The following is a 27,732-nucleotide window of genomic DNA, read 5'->3' on the forward strand; positions in this document are numbered from 1 at the left end:
TGGACACTGACCTTCAAATGCTGCCACAATGTCACTATAATAAACTTATCTTCTTCATCCTCAAACTGGAAGCAATTAATGTGCTCTCTCTCACACAGCCACAACTATATACACTTGCAACTAAAAAAATTCCTATGGAAGAAATTATGATTCAGATTGAACATGGTAGTCTTAGCTTTCCTATCCAGATTGCTAACATCAGATTGGATATTGTCAATGTACTGATACAAGAAAAAACTCCAAAAAGTAACCTATCCCATAAAGCACTACTGGAAATTAAAAACAATAATAAAATAGTAATTACTAAATCTGATAAGGGAAATGCTACACTAGTTCTAAACTTCTTTGCTTAAAGATTGCTCAACTTACCTTTCCTTACACTATGACCCTACTAATGCGCAGATCAGATCACTTCAGACTACTTAAAAAGATCGCCTCCTAGCTTGTTGAAGTTACTAATAAACTAAGGCCATATAATTCTAGCCCCCTCCCCCAACATGCAATTATACCTAACTGTAGATGTCAGTGATTTGCCCATGTACAAATTAGCTGAACATTTAGCTAAAGTGCTTTCCCAGTATACTGGCAACATCTACTCACATATTAAAAAATAACTTGCCCACTTTAAAGCTAGTATAAAAAACCTTACATTCCAACACAGTAACATTATGGTCAGCTTTGATGTCTCCTCTCTGAACAATGTTCCACTTAGGCATTAATTTAGACTTTATCAAGCAAAATGTCCTCCCGATATTTCAGTCTTGTTTAAATTCATTATTATTTCAGGCTATTTTGTTTGGCAAGGAAAATTCTATGGGCTCCCTAAACATTTGAAGAGAAAGCTCTGGGTCCCATATAGACACTGTTTGGCTATGCGTTCTTGATGATGTGTTCTCCACATGGCCTGGATGCTCTCAACATATTTTTAACACATCTAAACAATCAACATCCCAGAATCCCATTCATATTAGAAAAAGAAAATAACAATCACTATTAGAAAATTGCCACCATTAGAAACAATTCATGAGGAAAGCTATTTCCAGAGACTAGAGATGTATAGAATAAAAGATGAGGAAAAGCAACTTTAATGAGTTGCCAGGCTGTAAAAGGATGAGAGGCAGCTGCAGCTAGTGTTTTAACAGGTTCAATGAAAGCAGACAATTGGTGGATGCCAATTTAGTAAAGCAGTATTATGGAAATTCTTGCAGATAAGAAAGACAAAGCAGCTGGTCGGTAAAACAGTGGTTAAGTAGTGAGATAGATAGTGTCAGAAAAAAAATCAGCAGAATTACCCTCCTCTAGACGGCACCAAGAATTTTTAGGGAGGTTTAGGTTTATGTGCCATCTCAAACACATGAACAATATTCTAAAGTTGGGCTGATAGCTGTACAAATTCCAAATGGTGCTATTCATTTGGAAATGTACAGAGTAGAAAGTGTTGTACACAGCAGAAAATTTGTACACAGTAAAATGGTGGTCAAAAAGTAGAATTTGATGTGAAAATGGTTGACTAGTGTTTTTAAATGCTGAGGAAGCTACTGATGCAACATTTCAGCGAGGAGTGGAATGTGAAGGCCAGAAGTGAATGTCAGTCCAAAAGGAGAGATTGAATTTTCTCAAGTGATTTATGTATTAATAAGGGAGGTTGAACTAGTTGTAGTTTCTATCCTGAAAATTCCTGAAACAAAATTCTTGGAACATTTTTTTCATCTTTCTTGTCTCAAGTTCCAAGAAAAACAACTCGAGACCTTGCATAAATTTACAAACTTGAAAGAGAAAAGTGTCAAATTTATTACAATTTTTATAATTTTTGATTTTAGCAAAATGAGTATAGTATGATATAGATTGTACACAATTATTAAAATTTTATTACGAATTAATGAAACTATTTGACTGCAATAAATATAATGTTATTCATTTATTTATATACATCTATTTGTTACTTGTATAAAGATACTTAGTTGTATCTTTATACAACTAAGTATGACAATAAGTGCAAGGAAACAGTCACACAAACTAGACATTATTATTACACTTAGCAGTTCAGAGTCAGTTCATTTACAGAATTACTCCTCTATTAAAAGGTTCATTAGTTAAACAAAAAATCAATTAGCTAATGGATTTCATTTTGTAATGCATGGTGAAGTTATTAATTTTGGATCACATCAGATAATTTGTTGGTAAATAAAAATTATTTATAATTTTAATTTTTCTTAATTTTAAAATTTCAATATAAATCAATCAAAGGTTTGAAACACTAAGAAATCTACAAATGAGGAAGCAGCTCAGTGCTATTATTGTCAAAAGCAGATTTCATTTAATTGGGTCACATACTAACACGCATTTACACTCATGAATCATATTTTAAAAGTAGCCCTGAAGAAAATACAGAATGATCAAGTAGGATCAAAGGCTGTTAGGTCAAATTTTAAACTTTGTAAAACAAGAACATTAAGTAAAATTGTGTCTAGATTAGCCTCCAAAGATGGAATCCCAATTCAAACAGTTGTCAATAGTTATTGTAAACATGAATCAATTTAAAAACAGAATTATGCATTACTAAAGAGCCAGTTAGATATCTTAATTCTAGATTTCTATAAATATAAAAAAGAGTAATATCAAAAATTAAATAATTAACTTAATTGGAACAATGTTTTATTCTTACTTTGGATGATGGATGGAACAGTATTGGAAATAAGAGATATTTCATTGTTGTTGTTTATTCTGATGACAAACATTTTAAACTTAGAATTAGTTAACATACCCAGAAAATGTTCTGAATTGCTATTCAAAATATTATGAATGCCATAAATTTGAATCATTTTGAGAAAAAATAAATAATGAGGAAGTAACTCAGTGCTATCATTGTCCAAAGCAGATTTCATGTAACTGGGTCACACACTAGCAGGCATTTATACTCACAAATCATATTTTAAAAGTAGGTCTGAAGAAAACACAATGTGGTTATAATGACAGATGCAGTGAGAGAGTTGTGCAGAAATTTGGAACGTGAAGTTCAGTTAAAAATTTGGTCCGCCTTAATCATGTTATTCATTCAACAGATGATGCATTTTATAAAACTGTAATAAATAATACAGTTGACCCTTGAACAACGCAGGGGTTAGGGGTGCCGACTCCCCCATGTTGTTCGAAAATCTGCATATAACTTTTGACTCCCCAAAAACTTTACTAATAGCTTACTGTTGACTAAAAGCCTTACTGATAACATAACAGTCGATTAACACATGTTTTGTATGGTATGTGTGTATACTTTATTCTTACAATAAGGTAAGCTAGAGAAAAGAAAATTTTATTTTAAAAAAATACCGTAATGTTATACGTATTAATAATACTAGACATCAAAAATTAAAAGATGATGTGAAAAAGGAATTATTCATATTTATTTACAGGTATAACGATTCATGCATTGATAATGAAGAAGCAGCAATATGATTGCTTTATAGTAGCCTACTGTGATCAATATGACTGCTTTGCAGTAGCCTAGTCTATACACTAATGCAGTGTTTCTCAAACTTCAGATATCCACGTACCCCTTCTTAAATTTTCATTATTACCAAGTACCCCCTTATCAAAATAATAAATAAATAAATAAAGTATATTTCATTGTAAATGTCTATTTTATTTGAATTTATATGTTCATATAAACAACAAAAATTATTTATTTTTAATAGAACAAAATTTGGAACAGGTTCCTCTTCATTTCCAGTCCATGAAAATTCACATTTCAAGTAACTCATATCATACTTACGAAGAGTTTTCATCCTCTTCCTAGTTGGTTCTCTAGAGATGTCAGACGACACACCCCTATCAATTTCATTTGATCCAGATGCAATATCAACGTTTTCTTGTTGCTTACAGCTACTTGTATTTGCTATATTGCTTTCTTTTGGGGTTTTTATAAATCCAATCTCTATCCAATGATTCATACGTAAAAATTTGAAAGATAAAAAAAATTACCGTATTTACTCGAATATAACTCTCACTTTTTTCCCAAAATTAAAGCTAAAAAATTGTGGTGCAAGATATGTGCGGGGATTTTCGGAAACTAAAGTTTTCAGAAAAAAAAACTGAAAATGGTGCGACTGACCAAGAAGCTCCTATTCATTATCGCTACTTTTGGCATCAAGAACAGTTTCCTTGTGTGCATCGTCAAAGTCATCTACCCAAATATGTCATCTTCTTTCCCATTATTTCAAGCAAAAATTACGAGTAATTTACAAGACTTGAGATATGTAGAGCAGCCAAGAAGTGCATATGATTGGTGCAGTATTAACAAAAGATCGCAGACACCAAAGACAAATTAGCATTTCAACAGTTGAGTTGAAATGTTAATTCCCTTCAACCGAATTTCCAAATATCCGAAACACATTCACTATATATTTCTTAGTTTTAACACATTCACGACACGGTGGTGTCAAGCAAAACCATATGTTCCACCGGTAACATATGGTTTTGCTCGAGTCTATACAGCAGTTTCTGTTGGAGAGGAGTTGTGATTCATTAGTTAGTGCCGTTTTTATCCCAGTGGTCTCTAATAGCACTGTTTGTTGAAAAATATAATTATTCCTTTAATTATGCATAGCTGAAAATTGCCACGTATCCCCTAAAGACCTTTTGCGTATACCCGTTGGGGTACGCATACCATACTCTGAGAAACACTGCACTAATGAATGAATCATTATGAAATTTTTATTTTATAATTAATTATATATTAATATATTAATTAAAAGTAATTAATAACTTAATTTTATGCAGTTATGATTTCTTCTTCTTCTGCAGCTTCTCCCACTTAAGTGGGGTCACTGTTTGTTATGAGTCTCCTCCACACCTTCCTGTCTTGGGCTGTCACCACATCCAAGTTCTTCATCTTCAAGTCCTCTTCTACCAGCTCCCTCCATCTCTTCTTTGGCTGCCCACGCTTCCGCCTTCCTTGCACATCCATCTGCATGACCCTTCTTCCCACATATTCGTCCTCCCTCCTCATCACATGACCAAACCATCTCAACCTTGCCTCCTGTATTTTCGCTCCTAAGTTCGTAACTTTCACTGTTCCTCTGACATAGTCATTTCTCAGATGATCCTTTCTGGTCACACCGCACATCCACCTAAGCATTCTCATCTCTGCTACTTCCATCCTGCTAATGTTATTTTTCCTCAGGGCCACAGTTTCTATAGCATATGTCATAGCTGGCCTCACTACTGTCCTATAAATTTTGCCTTTCAGATTGATCGGCACCCTCTTATCGCATAACACTCCAGCCATCTCCCTCCAGTTCCTCCAACCTGCTTGTATCCTGCATCCCACTTCCTTCTCACCTCCTCCATCTTCTTCCACTGTCGAACCTAAGTATCTAAAGTCTCTCACCTTCCTGATGACATTTCCTTCCAGCTCCAGGTCTGTCTCCTGGCCACCGCCCACTGCGCAACACATATACTCTGTCTTACTTCTGCTCAGTCTCATACTTCTCTCTTCCAGTACTTTTCTCCATCTTTCGAGTTTAGTTTCCGCTTCTTCTCTTGAATCTACACACAGCAAGATGTCATCTGCATACAACATTGTCCAAGGTGCATCTTCTCTAACCTCCTCTGTTACCACCTCCATCACAATATTAAACAGAAACGGACTTAATGCTGACCCTTGATGCAAGCCAACTGTTACTTGAAAACTTTCTGTCTGTCCCAAACAGGTCCGAACACTTGTCTTCACATTTCTGTACATTTCCTGCACCAACCTGACATATTTCTCCGGCACCTTCTTCTCCCTCAGACACCTCCAGACTTCTTGCCTTGGCACTCTATCGTATGCTTTCTCCAGATCAATAAATACCAGATGCAGCTCCCTTTGTTTCTCTCGATATTTTTTCATCATCTGTCGTAACCCAAAGATAGCATCTGTTGTTGATCTACCAGGCATGAAGCCAAATTGTTCCTTTGCAATCTCCACCTCCTCCCTCAATCTACCATCAAGAACCCTTTCTAGGATCTTCATTATGTGGGACATCAACTTTATTCCTCTGTAATTTTTACAGTCTTGTGCATCCCCTTTACCCTTGTAGATGGGAACAAGAGTACTCTCCCTCCATTCCTCAGGTATATTTTCCTGTTGGCAAACTTTCATGAACAGGTCAATTCCCTCTTCCCCCAGTGCCTTCCATGCCTCCACTGGAATTCTGTCGGGGCCCACCGCTTTTCCATTCCTCATCCTCTTCATGGCCTCCGTCACTTCCATTCTACTGATGTTCTGCACCATCCCCTCAGAAGGCTGCCCATCTCCTCTGTGAGTCCTTGCATTTTCCTCATTCAGAAGTCCCTCAAAGTATATTTTCCATCTGTTTCTTATGTCCACATCCCTCCATAATACTCTTCCTTCAGCATCTTTGATCTGCCTCACATGTAAGATGTCCTTAGCTGCTTTATTTCTACATTTCGCTAGTTGGTAAATTTTTCTCTGTCCTTCCTTTGTTTCTAATTGATCATACAGATCTTGATATGCCATGGCCTTCGCCTGTGCCACAACTCTCTTGGCTTCTTGCTTTCTCTCTTTGTACACCTCTCTGTCCTCTTCCACTCTTGACTCATCCCACTTCTGCTTTGCCTTCCTCTTAGCTGTCACTGCCACTTGTACATCATTATTCCACCACCAACCCTCCTTCTGCTCTCTAATCTTTCCAGATGTCTCACCAAGCACCTCGATTGCACAGCTCAGGATTACTTTTGAATTATGTTTCCACCAATCTTGTACACTTTCCAGTCCATCCGAAATCCTCTCTAACACTCTCTCCCTAAAACGATTCCTCACACTCTCTTCTTTTAAGCGAAACCACTTAATTGTCTTCATCCCATGGCAACCAGAAGTTCTTATCTTCGATCTTATTTTAAAGTCTGCGCACAGCAGTCGGTGTTGTTGTGCTACTTGATCTGTTGGAATTACCTTACAATTTGTCACAACCTTAAGATGTTTTCTTCTAGTCAAAATGTAGTCAATTTGTGAGCTGTTGTTACCATTTCTAAATGTTATCAAATGTTCTTTCCTCTTGAAGAAAAACGAGTTCACAATTGCCAGATCAAATGCTACTGCAAAGTCCACAACCCTCTCTCCTTCCTGGTTCATCATTCCCACTCCGTGGCCACCATGCACCCTTTCACAGTCTCTATTCTGTCTTCCTATGTGCCCGTTCAAGTCTCCTCCGACAATCACCATTTAATTTTCTTCCAATTCCCTCATTTCTTCATCTAACACGTTCCAGAACTCATCTTTTTCCTCTGCTGTACAGCCAACTTGCGGGGCATATACACATAATACGACCACCCGCTCTTCTCCAAGACCCAATTTCATTCGCATGATCCTGTCGTTCCTTCTACCCACGTCCAGTACTTCACCCTTCATTCTGCCACACACCACAATTCCTACACCATTTCTTCCCTCGTTATTCGCTCCAGAGTAGAACAATTTATATCCATCTCCCAGTTCCTTTGCCTTTCCCCCTTTCCACCTTGTCTCCTGCACACATAAAATGTCCAACTTCCTCTTCCTCATCATGTCTGCCACCTCTCTTCCCCTTCCGGTCATGCTTCCAACATTCAGTGTTCCCACTCGCAACATCCTCTCCACCTGCTGGGCTCGCTTCTTTTACCGCACCCGCCCTTGATGCGGTAGCCCTCGTCCACTTCTCACAGCTGTAGGGCGATGTGGCTGCGCGTTGCTTAAGGGGTACGCCCTAGCCCTTATATCATTTTCTCTTCGACTCATAATCATAGTTTGAGTTGGCACTGAAGTTTTACGACCGGATGCCCTTCCTGACATCAACCCTCGCATTTATCCGGGCTTGGGACCGGCACCTATTGAGGCTAACTTGCCTCCTTCGGTGGCTGCATAAGACGAAATGACTTAGCAAGATAGGAAAGACTCACCCCTAGCCCTCGAATACTCTAATAGCATCAGGGGGAAGGAGCAAGGAGAGGAGAAAGAAGCAAAGAAAGAAGAGGAGGGACCAGTCTACAGAATAATATAACAGATATATATTACATGAAGTAAGGCATGGTCCAGCATCAGGTACCTCGGGTTTGCCATACCCGTACTCACTAAAGTTATGCAATTATGATTTAATACTGCATATTTACATTTGTTTACATTTCTCTTGACTGCAAATGGTCATGTACATGTTTCTGTACGTAAGTTTTCATAAAATGTAACTTTTTATGATAGATTTATGTATACTTTATGGCAGTAAATGATAAAATAGACAATATCTACATTATATTTTATGCATTAATGACTTACCTAACTTTTTCTTAAATTTTTTTGATATTTCTAGGCTACATGGTTCATCAGCAAGTTTTTTTAAATTGCTGCAAATCTCAAAAAAATTCCAATATATTTATTTAAAAAAAACGTGTATAAGTGAAACCACAGTTCAAACCCACATTTTTCAAGGATCAACTGTACAAACATTTAAAATATAATTTCCATTATTGAAACTGTATAGTCCCAGGAATTCCTGACACTTGAGAAAATGTCACAGGAACAGAAAAAGAAAGCTGGTTACCCAATTACAGAAGAGGCAATTTACTGGGAAAGCCTTGATGCCAAAGACAGCCAAATGTTATGGTACAGTATTGGATCACAAAGACTAAGAGATAAAAAAGCTCAAGCTGTTTAATTACTTTCCGAGTTTTTAGTTTTATTTAATACTTAGGATCAATGACATAAGAAGAAATACAATGACTTAGTTTTGTCACTTTGTTTTGAGACAGTGTCGTAGTAAAGCAGTGCCATGAAGGAAATAGAAACAAGTATAATAAATTTAGTTTAATCCTTTATCCAAGTGTAAGCAAACAAAGTAAGGGAAGGGCCACCATTTTCATTATATTTTCAAGTGTGAGCAAACTTTGTTTGCTCACACTTGAAAATATAATGAAAATTTGAAAAAAAAAATATAAACATAAATGGATGGAACACGTTCAAAGAATGAAAACAGAAAGATTACCAAAACAAGCCTTAAAGTACAAGCCATTAGGAAAAAGAAAACTAGGATGTCCTCTTAAACGATTCAACGATGACTTTTAAGGCTGGAACAGGCCATGCTAGGCCTAAATCCTTGATACGTATGATGATGATGATGAAGCATCTTCAGGACTGGGGTAAAGTGGTACAACACCAGGGCAACTCCTATAGGTAGAGATGACCTGCTAATGCTTCTGCCTGGTATCTCCACTTGGGCCCGGCTCCCACTGAAGAGACCTCAATAAAGGTCGAAACTAGTCTGGGTTGTGGCCCTTCCCTTAATGCATAACATTAGACATATCCGCAAGGAGATGTGTTTTGCATTATGGGAGATACTAAGATAGGAGTGTTGGTAGCTTGCTCCACCTTTGCAAGGAGTGCCCTGGTGTTGTACCACTTTACCCCAGTCCTGAAGATACTTTCAGGCGCAAACTTTGTTTGCTCACACTTGGATAAAGGATTAAACTAAATTTATTATACTCTAACCAAGTGAAAAATAAACTTTCAACATGAAATGGAAACAAGATTTAGAAAGTTGAAATCAATGACCAAAAGACCACAACCATTATTCAGGCATAAAGGAAGATTTCTGCTTTACCAGTCTTGAAATCAGATCTTGATGTGCTCTCGCTTTTGCTTACATATATAAATCTTGTATCTATGGTAAATTTTAACACATCGTCATCATATATTACGCTTCGCACAGGCCTACACATTTTACCACATAAGCTTCTGCAACCAATAATCCCACGGAATAGGTTGTTGCTCCTTATTCCCGGTAGTATCCCATGTCTGTCAAAGTGTATGTTCACAAGGTTGGTTTGCCTGCTTTGTGGGAGGAAAAAACTCTGCTGTTCATGCCCAAGACCGGCTAACTTGGCTATGGTGGAGGAAGATCCTCAAACTCCTCACGTCATCATCAAGAATTGAACCTAGGACACTCTTTCCCCACACATATGGTTGCAAAGTGCATGGTCACTTGACTAACTGCGCAGATATATTAACACAAAAGGGAGAAAAAAAAATGTTAGATTTTTCTTCAAATTTGATGAGATATGAAACATATCTTAAACTACCATGGCACGTTTCTTACAAATGTGGCAAGCAAATTTCTCAGATGGAGCGGGTTATAGATTAGCTATATAATGACAGTAACTTTATGTAAAATAATGTCACAGAATAAATATATGATCTTATAACTTATAAAATGATTTTATAATTTTTAAGATTACAAAAGGTGATAATTTTAAATAAGTTTTATTACAAAAGATCCTATTTAGGTGTTTTAAAATAATAAAATTGCACATAATTAAATTATTTATAAAAATATACCTCCATCTGTAGTAACCTGATGAGGATCCGGAATGTCCATGCCATTTTCAACATTCAATGCCCTCTGAAGTATATTGAGTGTGCGTTTTCGTTCATCACTTGGAAGAAAATACCTATTCCTATCAACTCGTTTTAGCCTTAGGTTGGTCAGTACACATTCAAAATCTATATTTTTAAAATAAAAAAAGGGAGAGATATAAAAATGAACTGTTAATAGACCTATGATACACTAGATTGATGAGGAGGCAAGTAAATAAGATTGCTGCAATAATTTCATTATTCCACTCAAGTTAAACCACTTTTCTGCTAAAAACGTTTTAAAAAAAATTCAATTTGACGATATCAATACAACCCAAGATTAGAATGCGAGCATAAAACATTTAAACAATGATACACAAGTTCGTGTTCATGGAAAATAAACTATGTGATTAGAACAGTTAATAACAGTAAAGATCTCAGCAATAACAGTATAAAGATCTCAAAATCGTTTTAGTAATGAAATTCCAAAATGGTTACGTTTACAACTACTTTATAAATATATATGAAGTTTAACAAATATCTGCCCTAGATAAAGCACAGCTTACACTCATTAAAAAAATAATGGAAACTACAGTGTTATAATAAAACTTCAGTTTAATATAAACCAAAATAATCAACTGATGTTTTAACTTTCATATCAAGGTCATCATCTGGATTATACACATATATAACATTAAGTTTTACAGACAGTGAGGCGGGGGAGCATTTATACTTAAGAGCGAATTAATCATCATGATCAATGAACAGCTTATACTGTTCACTATACCTATATGACTCCCTAACAAAAATATATATAACTATTCACTGAAATTATTCTCAGATGCTCTTGAACACAAATTTCAGAAATGGAATGATTCCAGTTCTTTTCAGTTCTCAAAACCAGAATTATTTTTTTTAAATCTCTTGCTAATGAAAGATTACAAGAAGTGATGAATGTGAAGTATCTCGTACAGTAAGAAGGACAAGTTACCATGGTTACAAGAGTTTTGAGAAGAATTAGGAAGCCATGAGATTTGATTTATCTTTCACTGGTTTAGGAGCACTAGGTTAAATTTGAAATTAACAAGCTTTAACAAGACCTTCAGAAGGCAGAAATTTTTCATGTTTGGCTGATATCATGAGTTTCAATACATATGGAGAAAGAAGTAGCATGGGACATTGAACAGACTGAAACACTCCGGTAAGTATTAGGATAGTTAAGTTTAAGGGAGATGGTAAATTCCGTATTATAGCCAGGTACGAAACTCAGATCGAAATCCTCAAGTTTCATGCCAAAAAACTATCGGCGAGCCCAAGTAATCACTTGGATAGTACAACACTCACTGATAAGACCTCAAAAAGGGTTGAAACCAGTCTGGGTAGTAACCTCTTGTAATGTAAAACAGTAATACATCTCCTAGGAGCTGCGTTTTACATTATGAGAATATTAAGGATAGTGACGGATCTTGCTCCACCTTTGCCCCGAGTTGCCTTGGTGTACCCAAGTGATTACTTACACTTGGGCTCGCCGATAGTTTTTTCGGCATGAAACTCTAGGGATTTTGATCCGAGTTTCGTACCCGGCTATAGAATAATACGGGATTTACCATCTCCCTTAAACTTAACTTATGTCGCCGGTAAAATAGCCTTTTGGCTTGTTATTAGGATAGTTATTGGAGAATCAAAACAATAAGAGAGGGAGGGGGGTTCCTCCAATAAGTATTAGGATACTTATTGGAGAATCAAAACTTGAATAAAATCAGAAACAAGGTACTAAACAATGGAATCCCTGATCAGAATAATTTGCGATAATAAGAATAACAAGAACACATAGATACTTCTTGAGAAACCATAACTTAGATAAAAGAAGAGACAAGATACAAATGAATGACAATGGAACCCTTGATGCTACAAACAAGCTGAGATCTGACAATAAGAAGCAATAATGCAACCAAAGAAAGATTAGAAATTATGAAAATTATTTTAACTGAAATGTTTATAAATGATATTCACAGCATGAGTAAAAGTGTCAGTGAAGAGGAAAAGAAATAACGAGTGGAACCAGTGAGTTGACTTATCAGAACATTAGTGGATTGCACTATTTATCATTGCTGACAGCCATAGGTGTAATCATATAAAAAAGCAGAGGAGATACCATATAAGAATATTAAAGTTTATGGGTAGTGAAAGAGGAAGTAATTTATGTTTCTTTTTAAAAAGAGTAAATTGATCATAATGATCAATTCCCATCTGCCCACAGCAGGTTGAGGTCCTAATTAGGGGGTCTCTAGGCAAATTAATGCAGCTGGTTTGCTTTGCCACTCCTATGCTATATCCCCCCCTAAGCATTTAAACCTGTAGATCTGTGTGTGTTCAAAGGGCTGGTGTGCCTGTTTTGAGGGGCAAAAAAATCAGTTTCTAGGAAGAAGAAAAAAACTCTCCACATCCATGAGACCAACTAACTCCCCATTTGACGTAAAACATCTGATAAAGGTTCCTCATGTCATAGAAGAGATTTGAACTTGGGGTCTTTCCAATCAATGCTCATCTATTACCAATTGAGCTCAAAAGAGTGAATTACATGACAGTAATGTTAACATAACATGAAAATGCATACAGCTTACACACATGCAAATAGTAAAATACATTATTTTTACATCTTATCAAAGCAGAAAGAATGTGAGAATTTGATATCAAATAATAAAGTACAGGGCACCTCATATGCTACTGGATGTGATAAAGGAGAGAGAGTTTGACCTTAGGTGAATGGATGAGATTACATCTATGCTTGCTTGTGCTATGCTAGTATGCACAAGCTAATAAATAAAGGAGGGTAAACAGTTATAAAAATTGGTTTAAAAGATAAGTAAAAAGGAGTATAAAATACTCCTTTTTACTTATAAAAGAATATATAGACTAAACACTAATAAAACGAATATGTACATAATTTATATAAGATCGAATGCACAAACTCTTCAAAAATTTAAAAATGCAATGACACTTGGTAAATCTGATAAAACCTGACTGTATAGGCTCAAACAGATTATGAATGTGACTAAAATAGTCACTGTATTTATTGGAGAAGCAAGGGCAGTTGAGTAAAATAACTGATAGTCCAGTATTACAGAACTCGCACACAGGCATGTCATCACCCCCTTCAACTTAAAGGAGTGTGCGAGATGACTGCCCTATACAGAGCTGAGCAAGAACAACTTCCTCTATTCAAATCTTGTCATAATTTATTTTCAAGCTTAATGTGGTAGAGCTTATTATTAGTCTCTTTACCAAGATAACTGCTACTGGGATAAAAGTTTGTGGATTCGTGTTGGCAGCATGGGATGTAAGCTGGGATTGCAAAGTATTAGTATTTCCTATATTTTGGCAATTTTATGCAACCATATTCATTATTTAAATTAGGTTAATTTCTAAGAGCATCTACAGACTCTAAAGCCTTCCTCTTCTAAATTTTCTGGGATGAAGGATGGCGGTCTTTATCCAAGTGATTCTATGAGCTGTATCCAAAGCATGGTAAGCAATGCATGAATGACCATAGCCATGACAGTATTTGTATATTTTATGTTCTATGCAACTGGTAGCAGATCTTCCTGTTTGTCCATAGTAGACCAACTTGAAGAAACAGGGAGCTCTATATATCAGGAACCAAGAAAGGAAAGCTTGTTGTTAGTAGAGCGGATAAGGTTAGTTAGTTTCAAGTAGGGACTTGAAAGCTGTGTAGAAGATATAAGTTGGCTACTTTTTCTGGTGTGCCTTAGACGCAGGATATGATGATATCATTACTAAAATCCTTCTGAAGAGAATAATGGGTGGGGGAAGAATTGTTTTTTGATGGCATGGAAACTGTAGCCATTAGAAAAGGTGTCGTATATATGATACAAAAGGTTATAAGCTCTATTAGTTAGTGTTTTAATATCATACTGCTGAGAAGTATGTGGGGGGAGGTATGAATGTATTTGCCAGCATGAGTACGTTTCCTGTATACTGAAAATAATGGATTGTCATTAGGTATGCACATTAGCAAGCAAGGCTAGACTATTATTAGTTTCTTCTTCCTTTGTAAACTGGATTTTAAGGGTTGACAGAGGAGGAAAGAGTCAAATATGTCTGGCACATGAGGCCAAACAGAGAACACATTACTGACATATCTTAGCCAGATAAAAGTTTTGAGAGAGTCAAGAACTTATTTTTCAAAATCTTCCATAAAAAAATGGGCATGGGTGAAACAGAGAACTCACAGAGTATATAACCTCTGTTTGTTAATTTTGTTCTTAAGCATAAAAAACTTAGTTTAATACTGACCATATACAAATATTTTAACATTCTTTGCCTAGACAGTTTCGCTAGCAAACTGTCTAGCTTTTTCAAGGCGTTGCCAGAAAAGTATAAAAAATACTAGTAAATGCAAATTGAAAGGAACATTAAAAACGTTGTAAACACTCTAGTAGCTAAGGTTGCATGTTCGCATGACAGAGACTGAGTGGACTTATTGTTCTTAATCATTATCACGCATGCGTGTTTGTTGTAAACACATAATGTGATTACTAGCTAGCTGTAGTTCAGAAGGATTTAGAGAGAGGACAAGGTTTTTCCATGAACTGTTAAGAATAGTACCCCGGTTTCTGTACGTCTAACCACACGATAGAGTGGCAAAATAGCTCCATGCCATATTTAGACGATTATAGACATCATTTATTCAAGGAAGCCGCAGTAGTGTTAAAAACTGGTGGAAACCTCAACAGAAACCAGGGTACTATTCTTAACAGTTCATGGAAAAACCTCATCCTCTCTCTCTAAATCCATCTGAACTACAGCTAGCTAGTAATCACATTATGCGTTTACAACAAACACACGTGTGATAATGATTAAGAACAATAAGTCCCCTCAGTCTCTGTCACGTGAACGTGCAACCTTAGCTACTAGAGTGTTTACAACGTTTTTAATGTTCCTTTCAATTTGCATTTACTAGCATTTTTTTATACTTTTCTGTCAATGCCTTGAAAAAGCTAGACAGTTTGCTAGCAAAACTGGTAGGCAAAGAATGTTGAAATATTTGTATATGGTCAGTATTAAACAATAAGTTCTTTATGCTTAACTTTCAAATGATCAAATATGTTTAATTTGAACAGTTTTGTTCTTCCAAGAGAAATGTCACAAATAGATTGCAAAGGAAAAGAGATCTGTGATTTCAGGACAAAAAATCTGTTTTTTTAAAAGTGATAAGATGCCATTTAAGGAAATGTTGGTGAACAGTAAGGTGATGTCAAAGCTGCTACAATATCTACATTATTAACAATTATATTTTCAACAGAAGTTTTAAATTATCTGAATAGGCTAGAACTGGGCATGGGAAAATGGATGTCAGTTCAATGCCAGTAAAAGCAAAGTCATGCGCTTTTGCATGATTAGATATCCAATGTTGTATTATATTGGTGCGAATATGCTAGAAGAAACTGATCAGTATCTCCCATAATGCAAAGCACATCTCCTTGATGACATGTATACTGCTATGCATTAAGAGAAGGGCCACTACCCAGACCGGTTTCGACCTTCATTGAGGTCTCATCAGTGGGAGGCAGACCCAAACGTGGAGATACTAAGGCAGAAGAGTGATGAGAGCTTTATCCACCTTTGCTCGGAGTTGCCTGGTGTTGGACTACCTTACCTCAGTCTGAAGATATTTTCAGGCACAAACTTTGTTTACTTACACTTGGATAAAGGATTAAACTAAATTTATTATAGTCTAACCAAGTGCAAAATAAACTTCCAACATCTTTCTATAAATCCAGAGTAATTCAATAACAAAGTGGTACACCTGTTGGCAACTCGTATAGTAAATATGACCTCTCCTGTTGCTTCTGCCTTAGTATCTCCACGTTTGGGTCTGCCTCCCACTGATGAGACCTCAATGAAGGTCGAAACCGGTCTGGGTAGTGGCCCTTCCCTTAATGCATAGCAGTATTCATGTATGCAAGGAGGAGATGTGCTTTGCAGTATGGGAGATACTGAGACAAAGAGTGATAAGAGCTTGGTCCACCTTTGCTTGGAGTAGCCTTGGTGTTGCACTACCTTACCTCAGTCTATTTTCAGGCGCAAACTTTGTTTGCTTACATTTAGATAAAGGATTAAACTAAATTTATTACTAATTATACGAAGAGCCAAAGGCTTCAATTGAGCAACATGAACTTATTTAAGTTAAGGGATATTACATCCCATATTGTTTCTTAGCCGAATAAGAAACTCAAAGAGTTTCATGCTGAATATAGAAACTATATAAAGTTCGGCGATTCCAAGCATAAGCAAATACCTGGATACTGCAGCAACTGACCCTTTAGGTAGTGCAAGCTGAGGCAACTCATATCAAAAGGTGGAGCAAGCTCCGATCACTATTCTTGATATTTACCCATAATGTGAACTTAACTCCTAGGAGCTGTATTATTGTTCTACATTATGAGAGAAGGTCACTACCCAGACTGGTTTCAACCTTTATTGAGGTCTCAGTGAGAATGTAAGTTTTGTTCGCTACAAACTTGGTATTAACTAGGTCTACCTACTAAATAAATAAATTTATTATACTTTACTGAGGTACTTTGCATTAAGAGATACTAAGATTTGAACTCATTAGCCTCTATATACAAGTATTCCAGTCATGAAGTGATTTCATGCACAAACTTTGTTTGCTTACACTTGGATAAAAGATGAAACTAAGAATATAATTTCTTAACATCTTTAATTTCTTTGCATAATTTCTTGAGAGAACTAAGTTGGCAGGATGATCGATGTCTTTTCAGAGGAAAAGATCTAGAAAAGAAGCTGCAATGTGAAGCATAATGTTATTAGCTATTTCTGGAACCAAGTTATGAATTCCACATTCAATGCTGAACATTAGGTCTAGTGTCAGTATTTGTTCAAGTGCAATGGGAAAATTGCAGCCAAGACATTAATGGAAGCTTCACTAAGCCTTTTTTGAAAGCAGGTTAACTACTATATGAAGAGGCTGAACTTGAGACCATGTGTTTAAAATCCAAAACACTATTGTACTATTATGTGTGTATTTTTTAATTTTTAATAATTCTTTCTGAGCAGAGGACAGACAAAGATCAGCCACCATCTGCATAAAAGAGCATAAAAAAAAATATATCTGTAGTCATGATTATGATCAATCAAGCCTTGTAGACCATGCTATGGATACTGCTCATAGAATGAATTGAGAGATACCTCTATCCTCCATCGCAACCAATTTTGAAGAGAAAGACTGGTTTAAAATTTGCAGCTGCTCTGAAAAATGAGCCTTAATCTGAACAAATATGGTTGCATAAAACTTCTCAAAATATGGGAAACACTAATACTTTGAGATACCAGTTTATATCCTAGGCTGACAACAGGTGTCCAGAGATGGCACCCCACCTAGTCAGAACTCAAATTATTTTTGTCCATGTGTTTCACTTATTTTTTATTGCCCATGTGTGTGCAAGTTACAAGCCTCATATTGCACTCCCTGAAGATATTTCATCTCGGCCACTCCCTGTGGCCAAGATGAAAAAGCAATAAAAACCATAATAGTAACAAAACAATCCAAGAAAGCTTCACCTAAATGAACACAACACAAGATACAAGTTCTATTTGTCTACCGTTCAGATAATTTGAAGGTCTTTCAATTGGCTTTTTGTAGTAGGTGGAATATTTCTGTATAGAAGTTTAATAAATTTTGCTATCATACATAGTTTGGACAACACTCCAGAGAATGCCCTCTCAGAGATTATCAAATATAGTCTTGAATGGAATCACTGGAAGAAGACAATCAAGAGGCAGACTAAAAAGAACTTCGCTACAATCTTTGAAGGAAAGGTCACAATTATTGAGCTTCAGGAAGATGACAAAAATGGCCAGAGATAGAGCCAGATGGCAAAGATTTCATAAGGGACTCGACCCATCATCTGACAGGTGAAAAAGAAGTATCATACTAACAATAAACAGCAATTTAAGTGGTTTGATATACATACATACCCGTGTGATCATAGAAGTCTGGAGTATATTTATCTGGTTCCTTGTCGTTATTCATCCACTGTATTTTAAATCTTTTACTGCTTTTATACACATTTTGGGCTGTCCTACACACAAAAAAATTACCTAAAATAAAAGGAAAAAATACTCAATAAGCAAAGTTTTTAACTAGAAAAATAAGCTACTCCTACTAAATTATAATGCAGAAAGTAAAGTTCAAAATCTAAAAATAACATGTATACAGAACTAACATGCATACAAGTAAATGATCCATCCACCCCTTCTTTTTTCTTTTTATAATGTCTAGTCTCAATTTTTCACACTAAATGAGTTTCCTAGGTTAATAAGAAATGTCTTCAACTGTTAAATCACATTTCAAAATTTAAAAACCTGCATTTCAAATGTAATTATTTTGCAAATTCTTTATTGTTTTGAGTCCCAGGAAGAACAGCCTGAGATTCCTTTCTTTCATGAGATCCTACATAAATTTAAATATCTAAAAACAGAAGTCTCAAATTTATTATAATTTTTCTACTTTTTAATAAAATTAGTTAAAGAATGTAAAAAATATATAATATTATTTTATACATAGATTTGTGTTTCTTTCATATATAATACAATCATATGATTATATGACTATACATCAAGTTGAACAAAACAGCCACACAGTACATTTTTAATACACATCTGCTTCGAGTTGATTCATTCACAGAATTAACCCTCTTAAAAGACAGTTTGTTAGTTAAACAAAAACAAAAGATGACACCACCAATAGCCAATGAAATTTCATGCTGTCATGAACTTGTACGGTGAAGTTATATTAGCAAGAGTATTATTTATAACTTTAATATTTCCACTTTAGCTTCAAAATAAAAATAAATCAAACTGAAATTAAGAAACACTAAATGTAAAAATGAGGAAGCAGTTCTGTGCAATTATTGTCCAAACAGATTTCGTGTAAAGGATCAAAAACCAGTGAATGATGAGGCAATCATAACATACAAATGAATCACATTTTAGAAGAATGGCAGAGGAAAATACAGAACTTTCAAATATCTCAAAAAGAAATTAGGCTGATGGTCAATTTAAAATAAAATAAGAAAGTTACACAAGATATCTAGATTAAAAAAAAAAAAATTAACACAATTTTGTATGACAATTTTCCATACTTTAGGAATAGTAAGAATGTTGTTGGTCTGTGTAATTTTCTTATTTTATTTGCATGGGCTTCAGAACTTTCTTTGTATAAACGTTCATGTTTATATAAAGATCTATGTAAAAGTTTAGACTTTTCCCAATGGATCCTATGGTTTGGATTTTCAATTCCGTGTTGAGAGAGGCCAGATTTCTGCGGTTTAAAAAGACAAATGTGGTCTTGATGTTCCGAGATCTGTTTCTGAACAGACCTACCTGTCTGTCCAAAGTAAGATAATTTGCATGAGCATGGAATCTCATAAACACCAAGCAACATCAAAGGTGAGAGTTTTTCCTTAGGAGAAGGTAACAAGTTGTAAATTTGGTTGATAGGTTTGTAAGTAGTGGCAAAATTGTATTTCTTCATAATTTTAGAAAGACGATCTGAGATGCCTTTAACGTAAGGTATGGGAATCCTATGGACTTCTTCCTGTCTGGTTTGATGTGTGGAGAAGTGACTACTGATGATTTTTTTTAGTTGTTTTAGGATTATATCCATTTAGGATGGCTGTATTTTTGATTACTTCTAATTCCTGGTTTAAAGATTCTTCAGAGGAGCAGAATTTGTATGCTCTGGAAACTATTGATTTAATAATGCCAGATTTCTGAGCTGGATGATGAGCAGAAGAATTGTGAATGTAGCAACCTGAGAATGTAGACTTGCGAAAGACAGACGTGGTGATGGAACTGTCTTCTTTTCTTTGGATGTGTAAATCCAAAAAGGAGATACCCTGTGGAGATTCTTCTGCTAACGTAAAGTTTATGCGTAAAGTTCACGGGGAAATGACGGCACAGAAGACTTACTAGGAAAACTGCAATTAAAACAGGGTAAGCTACGAGCTAGAATGTCTTTTTTAAAAAAGTGCAGACACGATAATCTTATTCCAACCTTTGCAAAACTGAAGGAAGCATTCAAATCTCCAGGTGCCCATAAAATCTATCAAAAAGCAATCCTTACTACTCAATCAGTTACGAGTGTCTAAGCATGAACTAGCAACAAACAATTTAAATATTACAGAACTAGAAACAGACTTGTCAAATACGTTAAATCAAGAACTACTACAATTAATTATAACTGTCTCAAAGAATTCAGTAAAAAAAGCTTCTGATAAAAGCAATAGTGCTCTACATATTAAATACCTTAATCTATTAAATCGATCAAAAAAGATCACTAACAAATTACCAATGGAAAAATGGGTACTCAATTTATCTAACCATCCACTAACAAAAGATGAATTAAATGTTCCAGCAAGAAGCCATAAATTTGCGATTTCACCAACGTGTTTCCCATATTTAGTATTCATACATAATATAGAAATAAACGTCAAACACCTCTCCAGTATTGAAGCCAACAGACTTCGATTTGAAGTAGCTAAAGTGATCTACAATGCCAAACCTTCAGAATTAAATATCCCACCATCAGAATTGAAAGCTATTATTTCCTTAAAACATAACAAAAATATAATCATTACTAGAGCTGATAAAGGAAATACCACTGTGGTTCTTGATACCAATTCATATGACCGAAAAATGAATTTACTTCTTCGAGATCGTAATACTTACGCCAAATTGGATTATGATCCTACGAAACGGCAACTCAGAAAATTAAATTAGTTACTTAATGAAACTTCCTCCTTAGATGAAGAAACAATCAAAAAACTTAAGACATACCATGCAAGACCTCCTAGAATGTATGGCTTACCTAAGCTACACAAAACTAATGTTCCACTTAGACCCTGTCATAGACTGTATCAGCTGTCCAACATACAAGTTATCAAGATTCTTATCTAACCTTCTCTGCCCTCACATAGGCCACTCAGTTTCTTCAATCAAAAATTCTACTGAGTTTCACACAAAAATTAAAGACATTCAACTATCAAAAACTGACTTGTTAATCACCTTCGACATTGTTTCCCTCTTCACAAACATTCCCCATAAAGAAACAATAGAATTACTAACTCAAAAATTTCCGTCTGATATAGTTGAATTGTTCAAGTTTGTTATTGCATCAGGTTACTTCACCTGGAAAGGTCAAATTTACAAGCAAGAAGAAGGAACAGCAATGGGATCTCCTTTATCACCAAATCTAGCAAACTTCTTTCTAGAACACCTTGAGGAAAAAATATTCACTTTTGAACCCAAACCAAAAATTTGGTTAAGATATGTCGACGACGTATTTGCAGTCTGGGATCATCCCCGAACATGAATTACAACTGTTTCTAGATAAATTAACCTTCTTCATCATCACATCAACTTTACATTAGAAAAAGAATCTCCACAGGGTATCTACTTTTTGGATTTACACATCCAAAGAAAAGAAGACGGTTCCATCGCCACGTCTGTCTTTCGCAAGTCTACATTCTCAGGTCGCTACATTCACAATTCTTCTGCTCATCAACAATCTCAGAAATCTGGCATTATTAAATCACTAGTTTCCAGAGCACACAAATTCTGCTCCTCTGAAGAATTTTTAAACCAGGAATTAGAAGTAATCAAAAATACAGCTATTCTAAATGGATATAATCCTAAAACAACTCAAAAAATCATCAGTAGTCACTTCTCCATACATCAAACCAGACAGGAAGAAGTCCATAGGATTCCCATACCTTACGTTAAAGGCATCTCAGAACGTCTTTCTAAAATTATGAAGAAATACAATTTTGCCACTACTTACAAACCTATCAACCAAATTTACAACTTGTTACCTTCTCCTAAGGACAAACTCTCACCTTTGATGTTGCCTGGAATTTATGAGATTCCATGCTCATGCAAATTATCTTACTTTGGACAGACAGGTAGGTCTGTTCAGAAAGGCATCTCGGAACATCAAGACCACATTCGTCTTTTTAAACCGCAGAAATCTGGCCTCTCTCAACACGGAATTGAAAATCCAAACCATAGGATCCATTGGGAAAAGGCTAAACTTTTACATAGATCTTTATATAAACATGAATGTTTATACAAAGAAAGTTCTGAAGCCCTACTACACAGACCAAACTTAAACTGCAACAACGTACTTACTATTCCTAAAGTATGGGAAATTGTCATACAAAATTGTGTTAATTTTTTTTTTGTACTACTGTAGCACGTTATGCACATTTAATGAGATTCTATTGTAATCATGCGCCCTAACTGTATGTTATTCCTATTATTGTTTAAAACTATTGTACTGATGATGTCCTAAGATACTTAGGATGAAATATTTACAATTAAATATTTTTCACTGTGGTTAATATGTGTGTTTCTTTTAATTATGATCGCACCACAGGTTTCGTTATTTTTAAAAAAAAAAAAAAATCAATATCAAAAAAAGAATTATATATTAACAAAGACCCAGACAGATATCTTAAGTTAATTTTGTACCGTGAAGATAAAAAAAGAAAAGCAATATCAAAAATTAAAGAATTAACAGAAATGGATAACCATCTTAGTCTTACTTTGGATAAATGGACCAGTATTGAAAATAAGATATTTCAGTACTATTATTCATTCAGATGAACAATTCTGCAATGCTTTGTTTTCTAAGAACTTTTTCCTAGCTTTAAGTACTTGCATAAATCTTACTAGGAACACTCAGCAGGAACTCTTCTACAATTTTCCCATTGTTGTATTTTGTCCTTTAATTAGATGGGCAGTACTATGATAGCTCTATTCCAATCATCTAGAATTTAACACTCTGACCATGAAAGTTTTACAGTAGCTACACTGTATAATTCGTACCTATATATTTGAGCATTTATGTTCAAATATATATACTGAATGGGGAACTGCAGTTTTTTGCTCAACACTCATTTTTAAAAATTATGGAAACAACTACTATACTATAATAAAACTTCAGTTTAATATAAATCAAAATAATCTACCTTCATATCAAGATCACCATCTGGAGTATACATATATATACACAAAGAAACAAGCTATGTTCCAATCTACATAGTATGCTGAATTCACACTAATCTGGTCAACCATTAACCCTACTGGCCTGACTCAATGTGGGAGTCGGGCCAGTGGTGGGGAAAAAAATCCTCACATCAAAGCTAGAGTCCTGTTATTTGTTAAAAATCATTAAGAGATAAATTAAACTGGAGATTACAGATATAAATGAGAACAAAAACAGTATTGATTTAATAAGAGTTGAAATTATTGCCTATAGTCCTAAAGTGAATTGTGCCACCATTATTGTTTAGATCTGGATGGTTGATCAATTTCACAGGCTTCCTTAAATATGCATTCACAGGAAAACATTATGTTCAGAAGAAACGTTGATTCTACAAGGATAAACTGTATTTCTGTATGTTAGTAAAATATTACAATTATAAAGAGAAATACTTCGGGTTTATTTTGCCATAATAATATAAAAATGAAAACCGACTAGTTTTGCCACAGATACTGGTGACCTCTTCTGGGCTGAGACAAACAAAAATACAATAAAAGGCCAACATGATGAGTCTTTGACTCCATAGTGTCTTGGGTAATAATAATGAACTATTACATTACTAAAATAAAAACATGTAGGAACTGTTACAAGTTGAAACAGAAACCACAGAGCATGGGAGCTGTCACAGGTTGCTGATTTCTAAATATCACACAGGATCGTTCCTTGGTTCCTACTGAGTATGCCCTGTGAGCAGATGACCATAGTAGATTCTTTATGTTACGAGCAATGAAATTGTCTATACAAGGCATGGAGCTCTTATCCCATTCAGTGTTATGTGTGAGAGAAATGAAAAGCTAGGTCCAAGCTTCTCTGTTGTTATTAAAGTTTCCAATATGTTCTTTCTGTCTAATATCCAAACTCTTAGATGTCTGCCCTATGTAAAAAAAAGGCCATAAAAACAGAATATTATAAACCCCCCAAGATGTTTGTTACAAAGGGTTGTGGTCTTTAGGTTGACAAAATAAATCTAGTGTAGTTAAAATGGACTTGAAGGACACTCGTCATGAGATTCGAGGAGACTAGAAATCTCGAGCAAAGTCAAAGAAGTTGTGAGAATGTCAACTAAGAATGCTAGGATTTTGTTGCTGAGCAGGAGTGGAAGATAATATTTTTTGTAAGAATTTCTTAGAATATCCGTTGCACAAGTAGTTGAAGTGGAGACTGAAATTCTTCCTTCAGTTTTTCATCTTTTGTAATACAGCTTTTTTTTTTTTTTTTGAGCATATGTATCATACCTAGTTTTTGTGATACTTGGTGCAAGGAGGATGAACATAGATGATGCCCTACCTTCATTTTCAAATTCCAGAATGAATTTTATTTTTTGGTGGGAGGAGTTGATAGATTAAAGAAAATCATGAAACTCAGCAACACTATTTCCAGATGATATCTCCATCAAATCGAAGTTTCTTTGTTTCTATTTATTTATTTTTATTTTTGTTTAGCTTTATGCATGCATGTAAGGACATGTATAAAGCCATGCATTATGGGAAGGGTCACTACCCAAACTGGTTTTGGCCTTTATTGGGGTCTCATCAGTGGGAGCCAGACCTAGAGGTGATACCAAGATCAAAGTAAAATACTATTAAAATAAATGGGTCTGGGTAGTGACCCTTCCCATAATGCATAGCTTTATACATGTCCATAAGGATGTGCTTTGCATTATGGGATACTAAGGCAAGTGATGTGAAGTCATTAGCTTCTATATACGAGTTGACTAGCAGTGAAAATACTTCAGGTGCAAACCTTGTTTGCTTACACTTGGATAAAGGATTAAACAAAGAATATAATTTCTTAGCATCTTTAATTTATAGTATAACCAAGTGGAAAAACTTCCACCAACACTACAATACTAAAAGTGACAAAAGCAATTCAACTGTCGATTTAATCCAAATTCATTCTATATTTTGATAAATTATTGAATTTCCCAGTATAGATTGTATTACGGCATTACAAAAGGAAATGAATGCGACATTTAAAGCTTTCCACTGTTTAATATGGCAAGCTTCCATCAATTCAGTGATATTAATTTGGGATTGCATATGATCTAAGACGACTATTTAGCATTCTAATCAACAATAATTTTAGTTTGGTGAATATGTGTACATCTGCCTCCCCCCCTCCCCCCCCAATACAAAATCTTTCTTTTAATAGTAATCCAGAGCAAGGATGGGAATAATAATAAATTTAGTTTAATCCTTTATCCAAGTGTGAGCAAACAAAGTTTGCACCTGAAAGTATCTTCAGGACTGGGGTAAGGTGGTACAACACCAGGGCAACTCGTTGCAAAGGTGGAGCAAGCTACCAACACTCCTGTCTCAGTATCTCCTATAATGCAAAACACATCTCCTTGCAGATATGTCTAATGTTATGCATTAAGGGAAGGGCCACTACAAGGAGATGTGTTTTGCATTATAGGAGATACTGAGATAGGAGTGTTGGTAGCTTGCTCCACCTTTGCAACCCCCCCCCCATGCAGTCGAAAATCCACATACAACTTTTGACTCTCCAAAAACTTAACTACTAAAGACCACTGTTGAACAAAAACCTTACCGATAACACAGTCAATTAACACATATTTTGTACATTATACACTGTATAATTATATGAATTATATACTGTATTATTAAATAAAGTAAGCTAGAGAAAATAAAATGTTATTAAGAAAATCATATGAAAGTGAAAATACTATTATTATAATTACGGCTATTATATCCTGTTTTTGTTTAGGAGTGTCCCTTATTTAAATACAATAATGCCCTAAATATATATACCCCTCTTGAGTATTGATAGCCAATGTATTTAAATAAGGGACACCCCTAAACAGACTATAATAGCTGTAATTATAATAATAGTGTTTAAGAGGAGTAACATGGGATTTTTCCCAGCGACTATACTTAAGAGAAAATACATTTACAGTACTATATTGTATTTATTGATACCGTAAGTTTACGAATCATCTGTCTGTCAGTACATACATCAGTAGTTCTTATATGATACAAAACAGATGTTATAATGTGCATATTACCACTAAACATTAAATAGGAAAAGACAATGTAAAAAAGATATTCATATTTATTTACAGGTTGCTGCTGCTTCATCAACAATTCATGCATCGATAATGAAGCAGCAGCAATACGATTGTTTTATGGCAGCCTAGTGTAATCAATACAATTACTTCACAGAAGCCTAGCCTATACACTAATGAATGAACTGTCATAAAAGTTTTATAGCATAATAGTCATTTCATAATACAGTATTGGACATATTACCTTTAAAAAAAAAAACCACTTATCTGTGATAAGCTGATATGCAGTTCCTCCAATTACGAGAAAGAGGCATACTGTACAATAATGTACTCTTTGAAAGCAAAGTTATAAAACAATAACTAACAGATTATTAATTTTATGTTGAACATCACTCGACTTATGCCTATGTAAGGATTGGTCCTGCACACGATGTTCTACATGATGAATGCTTAGGCAATGATGACACAAAAAGTCTCATACAGTTCTTGACGTAAAGCTATTAGATTTTCACACAAAGGCATTCACACACACACAACAGATGTTAACTGTACAACATGATGATTATTCACTATTCGTTAAGTGGATCATCATAAATCTTTATCCTTGTCGTCTTTACAGTGAGTAAGCTGAGGCGAGGGAGTTGGTCTTGCTGAATCAGGGGCAGCAAAGACAGAGGAGATGGAAGTGCAGGTACACTCAGTGTAACTTTACGAAAATATATCTTATTTTCTGTCTGACGTCTTGCTTTTTCATTCCGCTAAAAACGTTTCTATATGGTACCAATCCTTCTTCCACTGTTTGCTTTAATTTCAGTGCCATTAAAAACTAGGTGTCATTAAAGTATTAATGACACCTAGTTTTTGTGTTGGGTGGTGGTGGTAGGAGTTTATGTGTACATATTGGCCAGCATGTGTCTGTTTCCAGTAAATCAGGATTTATATTGCATGTCATGCAGTTTGCAGAAGAACATAATAACAGTGTTGCTATAAGAGAATTTGGTGTAGCAGAGAGTAATATTAGACTTTGGCATAAGCAAGAAGACAGTCTTGAAAAAATCCCCAAAACGAAACATGCCCGTCGTGGAGATGAAGCATCCTTTCCAGAACTCGAAGAAGAGCTAAATGAATGGATTTTGACGTAACGACAAGATGGCAATATAGTAACCAGAAATACAATTCTTT

The 27,732-nt window shown here is 35.2% G+C and overlaps 1 protein-coding gene across 1 annotated transcript in view; it reads right to left on the reverse strand.

Annotated features, from left to right (window-relative positions):
• Positions 1-27,732, reverse strand: part of LOC150102348 (poly [ADP-ribose] polymerase tankyrase-like) — a 1,002,656-nt gene that overhangs the window by 886,803 nt on the left and 88,121 nt on the right. Inside the window, 2 exon segments of the mRNA XM_090399561.1 lie at positions 10,358-10,522; positions 18,398-18,520. Of these exon segments, the coding sequence (XP_090255687.1) occupies positions 10,358-10,522; positions 18,398-18,520 (288 nt within the window).

The sequence above is a fragment of the Typopeltis vanoorti genome, chromosome 10 (assembly GCF_054136105.1).
Source record: "Typopeltis vanoorti isolate ZY-2024b chromosome 10, IOZ_Tvanoo_1.0, whole genome shotgun sequence".
In the NCBI taxonomy this organism is placed as follows: Eukaryota; Metazoa; Arthropoda; class Arachnida; order Uropygi; family Thelyphonidae; genus Typopeltis; species Typopeltis vanoorti.